The 20,800-nt window shown below is 41.1% G+C and overlaps 1 protein-coding gene across 17 annotated transcripts in view; it reads left to right on the top strand.

The window, feature by feature from the left end:
- Positions 1-20,800, top strand: part of ACACA (acetyl-CoA carboxylase alpha) — a 280,736-nt gene that overhangs the window by 224,469 nt on the left and 35,467 nt on the right. For all 17 annotated transcript variants that reach the window (XM_070562412.1, XM_070562410.1, XM_070562418.1 and 14 more), the window contains 4 exons: positions 12,592-12,735; positions 13,310-13,430; positions 16,635-16,731; positions 19,859-19,955. In XM_070562412.1, the coding sequence (XP_070418513.1) occupies positions 12,592-12,735; positions 13,310-13,430; positions 16,635-16,731; positions 19,859-19,955 (459 nt within the window). The remainder of the gene's footprint in view (positions 1-12,591; positions 12,736-13,309; positions 13,431-16,634; positions 16,732-19,858; positions 19,956-20,800) is intronic.

Raw genomic sequence — 20,800 nt, 5'->3', positions numbered from 1 at the left:
CCTTTTGCTTCCAAAGACTCTTCCTTTTAAGAATTTCTTTCTATAGCCAATGGTAGTAACCTGCACATAAATATTCCAGTGGTTTCCTATTTTTTATTTTCAGTGGTTTAAGTATTACCAAGTTGAGAAGAGATACAGTATCTGGCTTTTCTTGAGTATTGCAGAAGCAGACCTGACATTTGAACTAAAGGCAATGGGCTGGTGATTAGAGGCAGTCTGGATGATTGTATTTGAAACTTAAAATCAGGAACATCTGTCTGGCTGCTTGCTACTTTCTGGGCTAGGCTAGTAGTGTCAGGGCCACTTTACAGGTGGGAAGACTAAAATAGTAAGAGGTAAGGTGACTTATTAGTTCCACTAACAGAAACTAGATCACTCTCAAAACATGAACTTCCATGTCCTCAGGTTTTATTTAAGATGGGCTCAATCCCCTGTGCTTTGTGTCCACAAGACCTGAGAAGAGAAGGTAGCCTGGTCATTTTCCTTTTAGTCCAAATGCCATGAGAATGATGACATAAATAAAAGAAGCTTCTAAGGCCTGCTATTTCCTGTCTCTCAAGGTAGTAGATCATAGGTTCCTGGCTCCTTGATCTGTAGGCTATGGGTGGCAGAGTCCTCAAAATGCCTTACTAAGTGGAAAGGGCAGACCTGATGGATGTGACAAACTACCCTGCTTAAAGGGAGTCTTGCTGGCCTGGCAAAGGCAGTAATCTGTGTGCTTGGGGGTCTGGTACGATAAACCCTTAAGGGGCTAAGATAATTTGTAGAGTCATAAACTCTTAAGTCAAGGTGCCACTGGACTTCGCAGTAAGTTTCAGATTTACTTCTCCTCCCCCATCATTCCTCCTCTCTGTTTCCATTTAATATGTTTAACAGAATGTCAGGTGGTAGCTAGGCTGGAAGGAGGACCTAGTATTGTAGAAGAACACTGATGTGTAGGCTAGACCCGCATGGTTCTTGGGTCCATTGCCCCAAACTTGGTGAGAGCCCTCTTTGCACACAGAGAAATCAGAATTTGCAGTTTATGGCTTGTCCTCTGGACAGTAACTGTCTGTGGAGGAGAGGCATGTGTTGGTGGATTGATAAAAGGGTTACAGACTCACTCGGGAGGTGATATGTGACTTCCTTGTAATATACATTTTAAAACTTCTGCTTCTGTTTTAGGAAAAAAGAAATCCCATAATCTCATCCACCTTAGCAAGATCAGGCCCCTATTTCCACTGAATCTGCCAAGAAAAAAGAAGTTATATGATGGGTGTGGCTAGGGTTAAATGTGGGGCGTGTAAGGGGCTAATTCTGCTAATCTTGCTTTTGAGACTTGGTGTAAGTCTCTGTCTGGATCTCAGTTTCCAAATACGTATTTTTATTTGTATGTATTTTTAATATGGAATGTGAAGTTGTTGCTGATGCTATTGGGTACAGTATCAGATTTCCTCCCATGAGCCTGTGGCACCAGGGACCTGCACTATATGTTCTCCATACTCACCCATGACTCTGACACACAACGTGAGAGTCATGGAGGCTCAAGAAGGGAAGGAGAGATTACTTAGCTCTTGCTGTGAGGCAGCCTTGTAACTTTCACATAACTTAGAAGTGGAATCGTTCAGAGCGTGGACTCTAGAGCCAACTGCCCAGGTTTAATTCCTGGCTCTACAACTTACTAGTTGTGTGATCTTGGGCAATTTATTTAACCTTTCTAGGTCAGTTTCATTAACTGTAAAACGGAAATAATAATAGTACCTATCTACCAGGGTCTTGTGAGGACTAAATGAGTTAATATAGGTAAATCACTGGGACTGTTGTCCTCTTCCGTAAGATGCATTTAGGGTCCTTTCTCATTGCAACTCATATCCAGGCTCTGGAAGGGAAATAGAAACACAGCATTCTCTATACTTTCTGATCTTTTGAAGGCAAAAATTCCTTTAAGAAAATGTTAGATGTCAGTCCTCACCGTGGCAGTACATTCATGTATTGACTTTCCCAGTAGATGTTATCTAAAGACAATCACTGCACTTTGGAAAGCCATTAATGTGAGAGGTACCATGTTCAGTCCTTGATAGGGCAGTATATGTGTCAGTCATCTGTCTTTAAGAGTCCCTAAGGACTTGTTGATACAATAGCCCATAATCACTCTGAGGATCAGTCCAGCAATTTGCATTTTTAAAAGTCCCTAACTACCTATTTTCACAATAGACAGTCCCTGTACTCCCGTAGCTCCAGATGGGATCACTCTCCATTCTAAAGAGGGCATTTGAGCTTGCTTTCTGAGTAAGCCTCACTTTAGCATTATGAATGAGTTCTCAGTAAAGATTTTAATGGGCACATCTCCCTAGTTTTCAAGCCCTTCTACACACACACACACCACACACAAAATATGGGCAAACCTGGCACCATTTTTTGCATTGTTATGTTTCTTTTTCGTTTGATGTTCCTCAAGTTTGGTAGAAACTGTACCGGATATGTTTGACTCAATTAGTGAGTCATGGTAAGCTGCCAGCAGCCTGATCCTGAGCTGTCTGGTTTGAAGATCTTGCAGGGTGGGATTGTTATTCAGAGCTCCATTACAGAAGTTGCCTCTGACTTTCTAAGAGAGCCCAGTATGGGTATGATGGCTTAGAGACTAATGACTTAGGAGAACCCATAGCAAGTTTCAGTCAAGAACTTCTAGATGAAGTGAAAGCTCGGAGACCCTGCTTGGGTCCTAGGAATTATCGTGTTTAACAACCTGTTTTAAATGTGCTCAAACTTTTTGAAGTTACAAAACCTTTAAATTGAAAAAAAAAGAAGCAAACAAAAAACTTTTTTGATTATTCTCCTGCCTACCATTTACCAGGTAAAGCAACTTTAGGCTTTAATCTATTTGGGCCTCAATTTCCTTTTTGTAAATACATTTCCTACCTTAAGGTGAAGACCAGAGGATCTCTGAATCTTAAATTCTCTTTAATTTCTAGTGTTGTGTTATACTATCAAGATGTATATTGATTTGTAGCCAGGGAACCATGTTAAGCTGAGGCAGGGAGAGGATAGATTGAGGGGGAGGGGATCTTAAAAAGTTACTACATATGAGAGTATTATATATTAGTGAGATTGCATATTAGTGATATGTAAAATTATTACATATTACTGAGATTAGGAATGGGAATTATAAGGCATAATGACTTAAAAAAATTTTATGTCGTTTCTTATCCATATTACAGAAAAAATAAATGCAATGTGGTAGTGGTGGTGGTGTCATTGTTGATGAGCACGAGAAGTGGCCATAGAATTGTAATTGTCGGGAGTGGAAGGGTCCTCAAAAGTCCAACCACCCAACTATTGCTTGAATTTCCTCTGTGACAGCATTGCCAAATGTTTGTTCATTATGCTTGAAAAACTCAAATGAAGGAGAGCTGAGTACTTTTTGAGCCAATCTCTTTCATCTGTATAAAGTTCTTCCTTGTATTTGGCCAAAGTCTGTTTCTCTGTAAGGCAGACTAATGTGTCTTAAAAAGTAGTGTCCAAAATTAACAAAGTGACGCCCAGTTTTATGGTCTAACCTATGTAGAATTGAATGGGACCAGAAACTTTCCCATGTACTTTTGCTTTCAGAGTCTGGCCTTGTCTCAAGAACAAACATAATGAAGATAAAAATGCTATTCAAAGACAGAAAAGAAACTGGATTCATAAATAACATTCTTGCCAACTAAAAATATGAAATAAGTAGTGATTACGAGAGAGACAGCTAAAACTTAGGACCCCTGTGAAGTACTCTGTGGAACCTTAAGGGTCATCTGCACAGTGTCATGCAAGGCTTTAGAGCCTGAGTATCCCCTGCTTTCCCATCACTTGCCTTGTTGAAAGTCAGGATCCTGATACATGCTTGGAGGATAGGTCTTTTTGGGGCTGTATATATAGAGACTAGTTAAAACTCTTTGGATCCAAGGTTTTGTGGTAATTATTTCAGCAATCAGTAAAGGTAATGTAGACTGAGTACATAAAGCTCTGAGGGCACGCAAACCAAATCTAAAATGCTAGAATTGTCATCTTCTCATCTCAGTGAGCAGTGTGAAGTGGCTCACTTCATGCATGGGGACCTCCATTACATCTCTACCCTGTCTCCAGAGCGTCCATTTCAGCCTCCAGGATTGTATACTTCCTGAGTATTGGGATGAGGAAATGCCTCTACTCCACACATTCTATGGCATGTAGGGCCTCTGCACTTTCTACTTCTAATAAAATGTGGTCCCTGGGGCCAGCCCCAGGGGTTAAGTTCCCGTGCTCCTCTTCGGCAGCCCAGGATTTCGCTGGTTCGGATCCTGGGTGCGGACATGGCACTACTCATCAGGCCATGCTGAGGTGGCGTCCTACGTGCCACAACTAGAAGGACCCACAACTAAAATATACGACTATGTACTGGGGGCGGTTGGGGGAGAAAAAGCAGGAAAAAAAGTTTAAAACAACAACAACAAAAAACGTGGTCCCTGAACTCAAGCTAAGCACCCTCATAGGACTGTGAACATGGTCCCTTAGGCAGAGCAGTTCAGCTTCTTCGTTTTCCAGTCACTCGTATGTTACACCTTCTTGTGCTGGATTCTCTTCACCTTTCTCTCTTTCTACAAATGTTCATAGCTCTGTCTTTCCAAATTAGTGTTCACTTGAAGCTTTACTATTCCATTTACCCCTCACTTCCCCTTAGCCTTTCTTCTCCCCCAAACCCAACCTGAAGCCCAAGTAAATTAGCTTCTCATCCCTGCCCCCCAGTAAAACAAAAAAAACACCCATATTCCTCCAACAGTGTCTGTTCTTGGATTTGCAGTCAGCAGCCATCTCCAATAACCATCAGGCTGTCAGCTTTGCAACTCCCCACTACCTCCCACCTCCCCCATCACTCACCAGAGGAAAAAGAGAGCCAGAGCAAGAGCTTGAAATATATCATGCAATAGTGTATCATGAATTTGTTGTGAATCACAGCGGTGAAGCAGGTTTATTTATTTCTGAGACCTTAAATCAATACAAAGTAGGTCTCTTAGTTCTGAAGCTGGGATGGAGTGTGAAAAAATGAGCCCATTGTACTCTTAAAACTTTGGGGAAAGGAGATGACAGCTATATAATTCCATTTACCAGGCACTAGGGGCTTTAATGTGAAGGTGACAGGGAGCTCTTTGTGCATTTAGAGCACCATATCTTCTAAATAAAAGATCTGTAGACTTGATAGTGGAGCATAGCTCCGAGTTTAATAATCTCCAAGCATTAGACCGAGCCAATATGTTCCCAAGTCAGAGAGGTCCCCCCCAAACACTCATAAATTAAAAGTGCAAGAACTGCACACGTTGGTAGATTAGAAATGCAAGGACTCCACTCTTTTCTAGGAGGCAGACAGACCTCAGCCCTGGCTCAGAACAGACTGCTGTGTGAATATGATAAAGACGCAGGAAATGAGTCTGTTTAGAAAGCTAACTCCTGGCTGTTCATCATTCTAGGAAATGTCCCCTGTGCATGGATTCAAATCTAGCTCTGCCTCCTCTCATTCAGAGTGGCTGTCTTCACACAGTCTAATCAGCTAATGTACACAGTCAGGAGTGTTGAATTATGAAAGGAGAAGCTTTAAGAGCTGTTTATTGACCTACAGATTACCATGCCCAGGCTTCAGGTTTCTCTGGTTGATTCTTGACTGGTTCCTAATTTTAATAATGTCTCAGTGTCTGAAATTTAAGCCCTGTAAAATAATACGCACATAAGAGAAATTGAGAAATCAGTGTTATTAAGGAAGAAACCCCACCCAAATTTAACCGACAGCATAAGATGCAAATACAAGAAGTCAAGACCATTGAAACATATAATCAAGTTTTAAGTAACATATCTTCATTTCTGTCTAACCCATTGATAAAGTATGCCTTTTCCAACAGATAAAGCAGGTTTATGCAGCTCAGTAGAGCAACCCTAATGTAACATGACTTCATATTATGTGGAGTTACTAGCTTAATTCTAGTCCAGGTAACGAATTTTGAAAGAAAATCCCAGTGTCTGCACTAGAGAAAACTAACAGGGTAGGAAAATTGAAACACTCATTTTGCTTAAGAAAACTGCTACACATTATAACACTAATACGAAAGATTTCTTTTGCTTATAGTAGTCCAACTTGCTGAAGATATAAATCGAAGCTGCGTTTTTATAGAGCACTAAGAATTATGGCAATTCACATGCATTTATTTATTGCATGCCTGTTATGTGTAAAGTTTTGTTCTTATGCTGTGAGTATACAAAGATGATTCCTGCTTTCATGGAGCTTAAAATTTCGGCTAAAAGACAAGAACAGGCTTTTCTAAGGGAAAAAAATAAAATTGCTCCCCACCAAATGTCAACGAGAAAACGCAAACAAAAAGGCTGCAGAGATGATCGTTTGGTGCTACTCTGCAAGAAGCCAGGACCCAGCGTTCACCAAAGGCTGTGCCTAGCCACTGGTGGGCACAGGCAGTCAGTGACATAGACATCTGCTTTTCACATCTCGTATATTCAGAAAAACCACTGAGAGGTGACTGGAAAACAGATTTTTTAAAATTTTCCATCTTTAGAAGACATTTGATAAACAGTTGGTATTCAGAATATATAAAGAATTCTCATGATTCAATAATAAGAAAACAACCCAGGAATTTAAAAAACCGATAAAAAATTTAAACAGACATTTCACTGAAGAAAATATAAGGATGGTAATTAAGCACATGAAAAGATGCTTTTCATTAGTCATTAAAGAAATGCAAATTAAAACCACAGTTAGATACCACTAAAATAGAAAAAGTTTTTTTAACTGATAATACTGAGTATTGATGAGGTTGCAGAACAACTGGAACTCTCATCCATATTGATGGAAATGGTACAGCCACTTTGGAAAAGTGTGCTTTTTTTTTTTAAATAAAGTTAGTTATTCATTTTACGATGCAACTTAGCAATCCTACCCCTAGGTATTTACCCAAGAGAAATGAAAATATCTATCCACACAAACTCCTGTACACGAATGTCTATAGCAGCTTTTTCCATAATTGCCAAAAACTGGAAACCACCCATGCCACCCATCTAACTCATGCCTCTCTTCTCTATATCTCAGTAAACAAAGGTCATCCAGTGTTGTTTCTGGCCTATATCTCAGGCTCTTTTTGGCTAAATATCTTTCCTACCATAGTGGCACAGTCCCTTTACTCCAGTTTATCCATCAGCAAACCTGATCACTTCATAATTTTGCTGCTTATAGAAAGATTTTTGGTCTTGCAGTGAATGGTCTTGAATCCAACTGTGACTCAAGTCAGAGGCTTTTCCATCCTGTGCCAGCAGTGTGTCACTGTGCCCCTTCTCTACCCCTACCCTAGTCTACCAGCTGCCAACCAGCACTCCAGTTACCAGTGACAATAGTGGAAATAAAGGGGGAAGAGGAAGTTGTAACCCTGAGTCTGTATTAAAAGACTGTATATTGGAACCCCCAAATATTCGTGGTCACATAGGCACTGATCCTGTCTCCCTAGACATTGGATTCCATTCACCCTTGGATATATTCCTGGAGAAACATTTACACAGTAATATGTGCTGCACCACTTAAAATTGTTAATTGGAGATTGAATTACTTGTCAGCTTTTAAAAATGTAGTCCTCCCAGGTCAGGGAGGTGGTGTGAGCAGCACTGAGTAGATGAGCTATTGCATTTTTTCCTTCTCCTTCCTCTTTCTTCTCCCCCTCCCTTTTCCACTCTCTCATCCTTTCTCCTTTCTTTTGTCCCTATTTTACCTCTTTTTCTCTGCTCCCACTTACTCTTTCTCATATTTATCTCTCTTTCTGCCTTAGCCAAACCTTTATCAATAATCTGACAGATCTTAGAGTGACTTTAACTTCTAGAATAATTGATGAAGTACAGTGAGGGCGATTGCTCAGTAAATTTACAAAACTCCTCCTCATATCCTCTTGAGAATGGAAATATCCTAATGAGAAGGAGGAGTGCAGCAAGGACTCAGCTTGTGTAGCCTAATTCTTAGATGCAGGAGGAATTTTGTACTCCCTGCTTCTTTAAAAATAGAACATTGCCCTGACCCACCAAGGATTGTTTAAAGGAAGAAGGATTGAATTAAGGGGGGGAAACAGCATTAGATTTCATTTTTTATTCCATTGATATGCATCGTTATTTTTCACATCCTCAACACGTGATTGCAGATATTTGCCTGTAAATCTGTAAGGGTCCCCAACATAATATGTATATTAGGACAAAAGCAATTTTTTAAAAAATTGAACTAAGTTGCATCTGTGAAACTTGGAAATCTCAATGCCTGTGCTGACAAATATCCTGACAAGTAAATACTACACTCATTCAGTATTACACCGTGATTTCATTTGCGCAAAACCTCACAATGCTCTGCCACTTCAGTCAAACGTCTGGAGCACTGGGGAAAGGAAGAATGTGTTTATCTTGATCTCCAAAAGGGGATTTAAGGGAGAGAGCAGGCGGTATATTAGACTGTTTTCATTGCCCGTCAGCTATGGTAAACCTGAGCTGTCTGCAGTTTCTCTAGATAAGCAGCAACAGCAGCAGAGGCCTTAGCATGTATGTATGACTGCATTCATTTGTACTTCTTATGTATCTCACAATTTCTAAAGGCTATGTAGCATCTTTGGTGGAACCTTTAACAATTCTGTCTCTGCTAATCACTGGCTTTTATGTGGTGCCCCTAATTCTCAGGTCTGCCAGCTGCAATGAATGAAGTGCTGAATGAGGCTTAAGTTTATATTGAGAGTGGATGAAGATCCTGTTCCCTCTCAGACTCAGCCCTTATTCAGTTCTGTTGGTGTGGGCACTCTTCAGCAGGGGACCCTCAGATGATGCCTGTGCCTAATATTTCATGTACTGCTTCTCCAATTAGACCTGGGGGGGGCAACAAAGTGGGGCCTCAGGAGAGTCACCTCTGTTTAAATGGCTCCTGTGTTTAAATCGTTATTGATGCTTGTTGGGCAGATAAATTAGGTTTGTATCATGCCATAGAAAATGTGAGAGGAATATTTTGGGAAATGGAACATGGCAGGCAACTTGACTTCTGTAGAAATGCATATGTCAAAGTTGAAAAAACTGATGAATGAAGCTCACCTATTTCATGAAAACATTATGCTGATGAGGGTTCTTTACCCCAAATTTTTCTGTAGGAGGTTGGTAGGGCAACATATTGAAGAATAAAACAGTGGGCTAATTATGTGGGCTCTTTTCGTTGCCTTCCTAGATGCTGATCAGGGTTTGCATAACTGTTCCAGCATGATCATTTTAGAGTTAGGCAGAATGGATTTTGTCCTAGCTCAGATTCTCCTTCTTTGGTTGGAGCTTTTATTGTGAAGTATTCTAAAATCATTAAAACCACTTGAGTCAGCAAGGACCCCTATAAATCAGGAGCTATTGTGTGCGCCCTCATTCTACTGGTTCATGCTCCAGACATACGGTCATTGAAGATGAACTAGAGGGTACTGCTTTCTCTTCACCAATTGTTAAGTAGCTATGATTGTTAGCATTTGTTTGTGGTTAGTGAAGCAGGTTTCATATCTGTGTGTCCTTCCCCCCCATCCCCCACCTCCTAATATAAGGCTGGTCAGAGAGAGCCATTTAGATACTCAGTCTCTCCTATAATTTTTCTCTTTATTTTATTTATTTATTTATTTGTTTGTTTGTTTAGAGGAAGATTAGCTCTGAGCTAACTGCTGCCAGTCCTCCTCTTTTTTTCTCAGGAAGTCTGGCCCTGAGCTAACATCCGTGCTCATCTTCCTCTACTTTATATATGGGACACCTACCACAGCATGGCTTGCCAAGCGGTGCCATGTCCGCACCCGGGATCCGAACCTGCAAGCCCCAGGCCACCAAAGCGGAACGTGCGCACTTAACCTCTGCGCCACAGGGCCGGCCCTTAATTTTTCTCTTTAATTTCCAAATTAAATGAATCTTCTCACGTGACAAACATTTGTTTAGCCCAGAAATATTGTTCTTGGTTGTGGTAAGCCCTGGTTAGATTTCTTTCTGAACTCAGAAGAGAAGAAATGTAGAAATACAGCTGCCTTTTCAGAAGAATGCCAAAGCATCAGAACCTGAGTTTCTGCTTGTAAAGGGAAGACGTGCTAAGGTATTACACTCTTACTGCTTCCAGGTTTGTCTCCCATTAGTTTGTAAGATTATGGGGTGGAATGGGCAAGTACAGAGCCTCTGGGAGTAGCCGGGCCTGGATGCTGTCTTCCTCTTTAAAATGAGGGGGCAAAGACATCTGAGGAAGGTGTATTTGAACAGCTGAGCAGCGCTTGGTTGGCTTTGGTCTTTTTTTCCAAGATTAGTCCTTCACTGGTCTATTTCTGGTTTTGGAGAGGTGTGAGATTCTAAGTGATTGGACATTATCAAGTACTAGAGACAATGTTTCATAGGAAAGAAAATAGTGTTTCTGAGTAGAAAATGGCCCCAGCTCTCTCTCCTAGGCAGGAAGGAGTTCTTGGCTCCTGGCATAGATTATGAATATCAGATATTCAGGGTCAGTGCAATGTCTCCTTTTTATTTCTTTTCCCCCTTTCCAATTTTATTTTAATAATTAAAAATATTGCTGATCACACTGAATGGCTTCTGGCACAGAGGCAGTCTGTCCCAGAAGGACCAGATGTGGGCCATCGGGTTTATGACATCCATAAAACCAGAGCCAGATCAGAGCGTGGCCTCCCTGAGTGACAGGGTTTCTGTCTCCGCCACGGTCCCCCATCAATTGACTGCTTTGGATATTTGTTTTGGTTTGGTTTTTTGTTCTGTTTTGTTTGCTGATGCATGTGTGAGTGTGCATGTGTGCACACATTTAAAGATATAAATGAAACAGGTATGTAATGCCCTCTGCCTGTTAGAAAGACTAAAGCCATAAAAATAACAAACGGCGTGTATTTGCTAGAATGTCAAAGTTATGAGTTTATTTTGTAATGATGTGCTCCTGCCTTCATGAGGTAAACTGGCCGTGGCGGAGGTGTTATTAGTAATATGGACTCAGTGGAGCAGAAAGCCGAGTGACCGAGAGATCAGTGTATCAGTCAGAGAGAGGGCAAATGGAAAGAGACAGCAGGAGAATGAGAAAAGAGCCGCAGTGCCTGGGCTGAGATTAAAGACAGACTGAGAGGAGGATGGGAGCCCAGTGGTCAGATAGGGTCTCCCCTGTTCCTGGGGCTCCTTCAAAGGATCTGCCGGCATGTTGCTCAGCTCGGGGCTGCCTGTAAAGACCTGTTCTCTGCACTTCCTTATCAAGGAAAGCAGTAATCCGAGAGCAATTTTGCTTTCCATATTCCTTTCAGAAGAGTCTCTTCCGCCCTTGCTAGCTGAAGTTAAATGGAACCAAGTCCAGCTAGGTCACACTGAGGTGATTACTTTGGTCACTAACTTCTGCAGCCTTTGGAAGGTCTTGATGCAGGGGCTGACCCAGCAGGCAGGGGAACCTCTCAAAGCTCCTAACAAGAAGGGGCAAAATGGGAATGATACAGGTAGAATTTGCTGGTCTTTCATTTATTAGGTTCTCCCCAGAGGCTGGAAGTGAATAAAAGTTAGTAAGGAAGAAACTTTGTGTTGTAGTTATTTTCTAAAGGAGGAGGGAGGATGGAAAAGAAAAGGTAGAATACAGTAAGCGCTCTACAACTGTTTAGAGCTCTCCAGGGCTACCCTAGATGACTGGCAATTACTACACACTCAGCAGTTTGCAATAGTCAGTGATCAGGCTGCCCAGCTTCCATCTGCTGGGTCAGAAAACCTCCCTCCCTGAATGAAATTATTAACCAATCTTCAAAGGAAAAAGAAACCCTACAATCTCCAAGTCCAAGAATATTTTCTTCTCCTTTTTTCTTCTTTAAAGGAAACTTTGTGGTTTCCAATTGCAGATGACTTCAACCTCACAAGGGTTAAACTCTTGTAGCAGTACACCAGGGATTGAGGCCCTGAATTCCCTGGAACCTTGTGAGGGAAGGATGGAGGAGAGGTGGGCTTGTGTATAAATCACTGCCCTGCGCTCAGCACACAAAGAGGACTTTAGACTCAAGGGTTCGTGTATGTACCATGAGTTGCTTCAGAATTTTGCCAGCCTTAGGGTTTGTACGCAGGGACCAGCTTTGAAAACCAAATGTAAGGGAAAAAGTAATCCTTTAAAAAAAACAAGGAACCCAAACTTCACAGGTTTCTTTAACTGAGACCTGTCACCAAAGATGATCAAAAGACAAGCATGTTACCTCTTTTGTGTATATGCACAGCAACTCTGCCAGGCCTGCAGATGATGAGGTTGCCTGTGTCTCAGGGTCCCAGCCTCACTCACTACTGTGGTTTCAGCTCAGAGTCAGAGCAGCCCACGCATATCTATGGCAGCTAGTAGAGAAAGAGAGAGGCTTGCTGGTTTTTAAACTGCAAATTGTTAAAAGCCTTTTTTGTTTTCTAAGTTTTCTTTTTAGGATGAAGGTCCAGATAGCACCTCAGAACAACCTACGGAAGCTGGAATCACTGTCTTGTGGAGAAAAGAACCCATCTTAGTGAGAATTAGAAAATAGACTTTACCTTTATTTCTGTCAAGACAAATGTCTTTTTTCTTGCTTGTTTCTCTAGGTCCTTGGGCGGGAAGTATATACCTCCAATAACCAGCTCGGAGGCATCCAGATCATGCACAACAATGGAGTGACCCACAGCAAAGTTTGTGATGACTTTGAAGGGGTTTTCACTGTCCTGCACTGGCTGTCTTACATGCCTAAGGTGAGCCCTTCCTACCCAGCACTGACAGAGCCCACAGAACCACGCCTTTCCCCCACAACTCACTTCCTCTGTATTTGAGGTCTCTTTATGGGGAGGAATTTTTTTTTCGAAACATTCCTCTGAAAGCTGCTGATTTCCCTTTTTCTTAAAGCCATCTTTTACCTTTTAAAATGCTTTTGGATTTCATTGGTTAGGCCCTTTCTGATGTTTTCCAGCCACAGAGGCCTTCATGGCCTGTCTGGGCTCAGACCTCAGCATATTAAGGCCTCCCCTCATTGTGGGTTTTCTCCTTTGTAATAGCCTTCCATCTTTCTGGGGAGCTTCCCAGAAAGCCTGGGCACACTGAAATCAAGTCAGAACGTGCCACTTTATGCCAGGCTCCTATGTGAGACTTGAGACATGCATGTTCCTCAGGGCTTGGCATGCAATTGGGATGCATCTAGCTGATGATTGGGACTAATGGGTGTAATTCCTTACGTGGACCCTGCTGTCTTTGTAACACTTGTTGCTGAGTTGGAGTATAGGGCTGTTGTTCACTGATTGCTGTGCTCTTTCCCTCCCAATCTCCTTTTAGAGTGTGCACAGTTCAGTTCCTCTCCTGAACTCCAAGGATCCTATAGACAGAATCATCGAGTTTGTTCCCACAAAGGCCCCATATGATCCTCGATGGATGCTAGCAGGCCGTCCTCACCCAAGTACGTATGTGTTTCTGTGGGTCTCTGGCCCTCAAACTTTCAGTCTTCCTTTCAATCACTAACCAATTCCTGCACAATAGCATGTGACAAAGAAAACAGAGCTACTAAAGTACCTGGAAATGAGAAAAATCTGAAAAACAGCTCTCCAAAGAAAAAGGTGGACAATCTTTCAAGAACAAATGAAAAATAAGTGAAGTGAGATTTATAAATCAGCCATTGAGTCATAAGCAGTACAGTCACTATGCATTTCTTCTGTTTCTTCTGTTATTAAAGCACTTATTACTCAGTGGGTTCAGGGACTTTAAAACAGTTAAATATAAGCCATAAAGCCATAGAATTAGAGGACCAGAATCTTCCATCATCTAGTCTCTATCAACAGAGATTAGTCAGATCAGTTTTAGAAAAGGTCTTTGAGACCCTTCAGTGTAGAATGTGACTACACTCTTCTCAGCGAGCTATTGCTGAGCACCCAGCCTGCGTGTGTCCTTCTTTTCTTATGATGTTGGTAATAGTATTGGTACCTGCTTTAGTTATTAATGTAAGGTTACTTTGTAAGATTATTTATTCATGAAGAGATTGCCCAGAACTTTTAATTTTATAAACACATAGAGTGAGAACAAGCCCTCCCTCCATGTTTATCTAATATATCCCTCTGTCTTGGGGCTGATTTTATCTATCTTTAAAAAACAAAGACAGAAGAAAAAAAAAAAAAGAAAAAAATTAGATAACTCCATGTAAGACAAATGAACATTCTCGTTTGTCAGGCCATTTGGCTCTTTTAACATACCTTACGTATCAGGTTCTTTTGTGAAGCCCCAAATCCCGCTGCTACATATTGAATCTATTTTTTCAGATTGTTTGAGAAAGTGCTTGTTCTTTTTTGCATGTTTATTGCAACTATTTCAAAGAGAGGCTGTATCTAAAAGAAGGGTGGAATGCAGAAGATAATTTATTAAAGTTCGAGTCACTGTGATTTTTGTTGAAAGAGAAAGAGGTCTTCATAAGGAAGACTTAATAACCCTTTGTGGGTACCCGCTCTAAGCCAAGTGGGCCTGTAAAGCACTTCCATGTACATTATCTTATTTGGGCTTAGTATTTCTCAGAGATAAAAGGAGATCAACATTTTGCAAGCTCAGAGAAGTTGTGTTTTGTGCAAGGTTACACAGCTGTTACTTAGGAGTTGGGGGTTAATCTGAAGCCTAACTGTAAATAGTGTATAAAAATCACCAGAGGAAAGTTGATTTTAATTTAAAATTTTACCTGTTGTCTTCAATGTCTTCGCTTGTTAATCTTAATAAGACTAAATCATTTTTCTTAAAACTCTTTAGAAAAATCTCCATAGTAATCTTCTCCTTACCTCTCACTTTTATACCATGATTATGATAAGAACTATGAATCTAAGATACCTATCAGCCTTAAAATCCAGGGCTTTTCTGGGAAAAATCAGAACAAGACTCAGTGAGCATTCTCCTGGGTATTATGGGGAGCCATCTTAGCTGGCTTCTAAGCTCTGCACCTGAACTGAACATGACCTGCTCTTTCAAGGGGGTGGTAAAGCCCACCTTACAGTAGTGATAGCCCACCTGACTCCCCTCCCCTCATCAACATATAAGGGAGGAGGGTTTTTAAAGAAAAAAATATTTTCACTTTGAAATGAATTCTGTAGTTCCAAATCATTGTCATTGAAGTAGGAATCATAAAATGATCCAAGCATATAAAGTTAAAATTTCAGTATTCTGATGCACTTAGAAGTTTGGTTTAGAAGCTTCATCAAAATTTGAGCCCTCTTTCATGGGGTGAACAGATGTATGTGTGTGTGTGTGTGTGTGTGTGCAGGTGAACATTATCCTGGCCATTATTAATGAGATCCACAGAATAAAATGAAATTTGTGATAAACTAAGTTTTCTGTTTTTGGATAATATTTTTTCATTGACTCCCTAGTAATTCATCCTGCTGTCTATGTGCAGCTAATACTCGCTCCCAAATCGAGTGACTTCAGATTTTAATTTAGTGGAAGCGTTAAAGAAAGCAGATGATTCCCTGTGATAAGTAAAAGCAGATATCTTCTAGGTGAAAAGTTAAAGTCATTTATTAGAGAAGATAGTGCTGTGATATTCTTCAAACTGACGCCCAACACGAGACCAGAATCTAAACGATCGGCTTTCAGCTCACGATAGAGAGATAATTTTGAAATGGATGATCACATTTTACACTGGGGCCATAGAGGCAAGGAATGTAGAACACAGTAATTACAAATTTAGTCTTGATAAAACACTCTCTATCCTGTTTAAGTCAGCAGAGGTTAGCTTGCTTGGATCTCCACTTTTAATTGGTTTTGGACTTGGGTTTTTAGGGGGCGGAGGGCCATGTTCAAATTAGAAGAATCACTGAGAAACCATGAACTGAGAGGGCAAGCTAGGAAACAGTTATTTGCAGAAGCTTTTATGGGGCCTTGGTCAAACATGGATACCTGTGGAACGAAAGTTCTTTTCTTAAACTAAAATGTTGAAAGTTACGTGTCTTGCCAGTAAAGGAAATTCTGTGTGCAAGGGAGGTTAATGACCTCTGTTGCATCTTAAGCGTTACATTTCACTGTCAAAAGTATATGGGCATGGCCCTTTCTAATAGAAAGATTATACTTTGTCAGTTGTAAATGAAGTGGATGTATCTTGTTGCTTTTCTAGCAGAGAAGCTGAGTCCCTTTCCTTTTCCCCAAATTTGGGTCCTCATCTGATCATTAATACTTAGCATTTGGCTGTCTTCAGCTTTCCACTAAAAGAAAATCAGTGGAATCAAAAAAAATTGTAAACTAAGTTTTAAAATAGAAGTAGACATTTTGAAAACATCTTTAATGACTTGGCTGCCTTTTGACAAATGTTTGCCGTGTTTTGAAAAAAGCCAAGTTATTTATTTAAAAGCATGCAAACTCTCTCTGCTAGCTGAACCCCACCGTTTAACAATAAATGATGCTTTTGCTGATAAATGATTCTTTTTATGCAGACTAGCAAATGAAATAGGAGATGATGTCTGAAGGCAAATAAACATTCAGGTGCCTAATGCTTCCGTCTATTATAATATGGATAAAAACAACAAACTCCCCGAAATAATCTCCAACATCTAACCTGAAATTTGCCAATTCCAGTGTATTTTCAATGGATTGATTGTCTTATTCGCTCTTTGTTTCCTTTCTTTCCCTTCCGTAGCCCAGAAAGGTCAGTGGTTGAGTGGATTTTTTGACTATGGATCTTTCTCAGAGATCATGCAACCCTGGGCACAGACCGTAGTGGTTGGCAGAGCCAGGTAAGAGCTCTTTTGTTTTGGAAGCTCTTTTTCCTCCCAACTGCAAACAAGAAAGGAAAGGGCCATGGCTATATAGATTTTTGCCAATAATACTCTTTGTCTAAACTTTCTAAGAATATTGGATTATAGTTACACCCAAGGCAGCATAACTGGAGCACTGGTTCCCAATAGTCGTTTAGTGTGTTACTCCAATGATGCGTTTAATCTGAAGTCTGGTTTTGACAACATTTCCTTTTTATAATGCTGAAAGAAAAGCTCTTTGGGGGCTGCAAAGCCCAGCTACAATAGCCATAGCCCACCAATCACTCCCGTCTCCCCCAAAGACCAGCTTCTTTCAGGAGTAAGTGACGGTGAATCAAACTCATCGACTTCTCTATGTAACTTGAGAGATCTGTGTAACCTGAAAGAAGTTTCTTCATGACATCGAGATTATTTAAGTAACAAATGTACTTTATTAGCTCATCATCAGATTTAAATTCCAAAAAAAAGTTTACCTTAAAGAGGAGTGAGTAAAATAAGCTGAGATAGGTTGCTGGGATACTTATGTTTTTCAAATGGGAAATTGAAGTTTCTATTAAATTTTAATACCCACTCTAAGAAGTGCTTCACTCAACAGCAAGCCCTGCACGAAATAATCTGTAGCGCTTACTATAACGAGCACCTGCCAAGGCTGATCTTAATCTCGTTCTGTACTGCAGAGACATGCTGCCCTAGGGACCCACATCTGGAGCTCACCTTCCTCTCGAGGGCAATCAGTTTTCCTTATCTTGGTGAAAAGTGGCACCTGCTCAAGATTCTCAAACATGCCACATTGGGTTGAGATTTAGATTCTAGCCTTGAAAATAATTCTAGGCTTTGTGGTTCTCTCAGTACATCAGGTCAGCATGCCTCATGCTGCCAGTGACAAGGAGCCATCAGATGGCAGATCCCACAGACAGGATCTTCCGCTGTGATTCTTAATAAGTCAGCCCTGGAGTCAGCCCAGACTGAAAGTCAGAGGGACTAGCTCCCATTTTCTCTCATCTCAGATTTTCTACCTCACCAGTGGCTTCTGGGTCCCAGTGAGAATTATTCTTTGTGCCTGGTAAAATTCCCACTGGGGAAGTGGAGGAGGGGAATGCACCAGAGAGAGAACCTCTTACCCAGGATGTATAGGTTTATTAAACAGAGTCCTCACATCACACTCAGACCAACTTTTTTGAAAATTTGTCTCTTATCTATTCTGCTTCAGTTTTCCTGTCTGTAAAAAACACGACAGATTTTAAGCCTGAGAAAGCCAAACCTTTGTTAAGGTCTTTAAGATGCTCCCATGGGAACAAGAGAATAATGCTTTACACTTATGATTGGAAGGATAGGGATTGTCTGTGAGAAAGATCAGTCAAGCTTGGCTTTGGTTAGCTCTGCCATTGTTTATTGCAACACTCACTCTGACTTCTTCCTTTCTATCTGATGAGTTCTGGGCTTCTTACTCCAAACACATACACATGCTTGCAAGTATATAAAACACAAATGGAGCTAGCTTCTTTCAAAAGCAATGACATTTCAAGAAATAAATATAAATGTATTCTTCTGGGATTGTTACTGTAAGTGCTGCCAAAACTCATCTTTGGTATGTATGTTTGGAATATGTGTGCTATTGGCTGTAAATTGTCTTTTATTATTCCATGGCACCTTGTCCAGGGACACACTATAAAACAAGATGTAGCATCTTCATGTGCTAGCCTGATAAAATTTATATGAAGTATAATAGAAAACAGAAGTTGTTCTGAGCTGTTTTCAAGTTCAATAAATAACTGTAATACTCGGATAAAGATGTTCTTTATTAGGTCACATGGGCCCTAATATATAAGTTATAAGTTACCTATTTAGGGTGGCTTTTGCAATTACAAGTTTCCAGTTGGATTGTTAATCATTGTGAACAGAAATATTTCTAAACCCTCCTGTGTACCTCCTGCTCGTTGTCTGGTTGTCTAGAGGGCTTTTGATTCTGATTCAGTGCAAGCAAGTGACAAGGGGCTGGGTGGTCCCCAGTCAGGCCCCTGTTAGGCCTCTGGTGATGACAAGAATCCATTTCCAGTAACCAATGTAACAACCAAAGATCATCCTTCATGGAAAAGTTTGTTATGGAGATGCTGTGGGGAATGAGAGACTATATCCCATCGTAGCCCCAACCCCAAGGAATGCAGCTGAGAAAGTGAAGATTGAATCACATTTTCCAGAGGAAGAACTTAACCTATACCTTATAGCATGCGGTCACGCTCTCTCTCTCTCTCCCCCTGATTTTCACGAGGAAATCTTTATGAGGACCAAGTTGGGAAGGTATCATGGAGTATGGATGCGGAGGCTTTGAGATCCAACAGTTTTTTAAATTAATGTAGCTTGGAGATTAAATATATACTCCGAATATAGATCACCTACTCTGCCAAGATTACTACTGAAAGTTATCCCTGTCCCATTGCTCTTTTCCAGTGACAGAGAAAGTTAAGGGCTTGTTTAACCACCTCCCTATACTTGGCACGTTTTTCATCATCTCCATAATACACCTACACACTCCCCATCCACATGCCCAGTGATAAGACCTACTGTACCCTCAGATCTTATCTGGAACCACGTTATTAGTACTCCATAGAAAACTGCAGTTCTGGTCCAGCAATGCCAGCATTCATTAAAACAGTTACTGAAAGTTTCAGGTTCCTCCTGCCTTTCAGACCATTTCCCTCCGTCTTCACCAAAGAGATATTCTAGGGTGAACTGAGAAATTTAATTTGGCAACCACAAAGATGGGTGTGTGTGTATGTGTGCATGCACACATGCCAGGCTATTGCACAATGCAGAATGCACAAATGCAGAGGCTCCCCTAGTACAACCCTTGGTTTGAATTTATCCTGTGGTGGGGAATAGGAGTGATTTTGAGGGCAATTTCCCACCATATTTACAAAAATGTACCAAATTTACCAAATCTGTAGAGTCTCACATTTTATCCCTAGAAGAATCAGATTTCCCCCTGCTCTCTGTATTTGTTTCCAGTTTTTTCCCCCCAATGTTTTGATATGGGATTGGAAAATAAATGACTAGCTGTAATGTTGACATTATACATTGAGTTCTTATGTGGCTCATTTTTTATCAGGCTAGGAGGAATACCTGTGGGAGTAGTTGCCGTGGAAACCCGAACAGTGGAACTAAGTATCCCAGCTGATCCTGCAAACCTGGATTCTGAAGCCAAGGTAGGTCACCTCAAGTCCCCTGTGCACCTGTGCTTGGAGTTCTGTTTCCCTTCTGTGGAGCCTGGAGATTTATTGGGAGCATTGCAAACCACTGACTTTATCTATCTATCTATCTATCTATCTATGTGACGAAGATTGTCACTGAGCTAATGTCCGTGCCAGTCTTCCTGTATTTTGTATGTGGGATGCCACCACAGCATGGCTTTGATGAGTGGAGTAGGTCCGTGCCTGGGATCTGAACCCACGAACCACAGGCTGCCTAAGGAGAGCACACAAACTTAACCACTATGCCCCCGGGCTGGCCCAAATCACCGACTTTGGAAGGAAGGGCAGTCTAGCAGCCTTGAATGATTTCAGACCATCATGTGCTCACTTTTAAGATGACTCTAAATGGACTGTGAGTTTAATTCTGCCTAACAAATTAAATAGGCTATTTTCAGTGGTCTTGTTGATGCTAGAAAAGAATCTGCTTTTCTTTGATTTTTTAAAGAATGGCACCTGAGCTAACAACTGTTGCCGATCTTCTTTTTTTTTTTCCTGCTTTTTCTCCCCAAATCCCCCCAGTACATAGTTGTGTATTTTAGTTGTGGGTCCTTCTAGTTGTGGCATGTGGGATGCCGCCTCAGCGTGGCCTGACGAGCAGTGCCATGTCCACGCCCAGGATCCGAACCAGCAAAACCCTGGGCCACCAAAGCAGAGCACGCAAACTTACTCAGCCACGGCACCGGCCCAAGAATCTGCTTTTCTTGGGGATGTGGTCTTATAGAAAGGCATCTGAGACAATGCTGAGGACTCTTTGGTCCCAGATTTTCTGAGCACACACATAGAAGAGCTACTACTGGAAT

The sequence above is a fragment of the Equus przewalskii genome, chromosome 10, assembly GCF_037783145.1.
Source record: "Equus przewalskii isolate Varuska chromosome 10, EquPr2, whole genome shotgun sequence".
NCBI classification, from domain to species: domain Eukaryota; kingdom Metazoa; phylum Chordata; class Mammalia; order Perissodactyla; family Equidae; genus Equus; species Equus przewalskii.
Note: the sequence above shows the minus strand (reverse complement) of the source record. Positions and strands in the feature narration are given on the sequence as shown.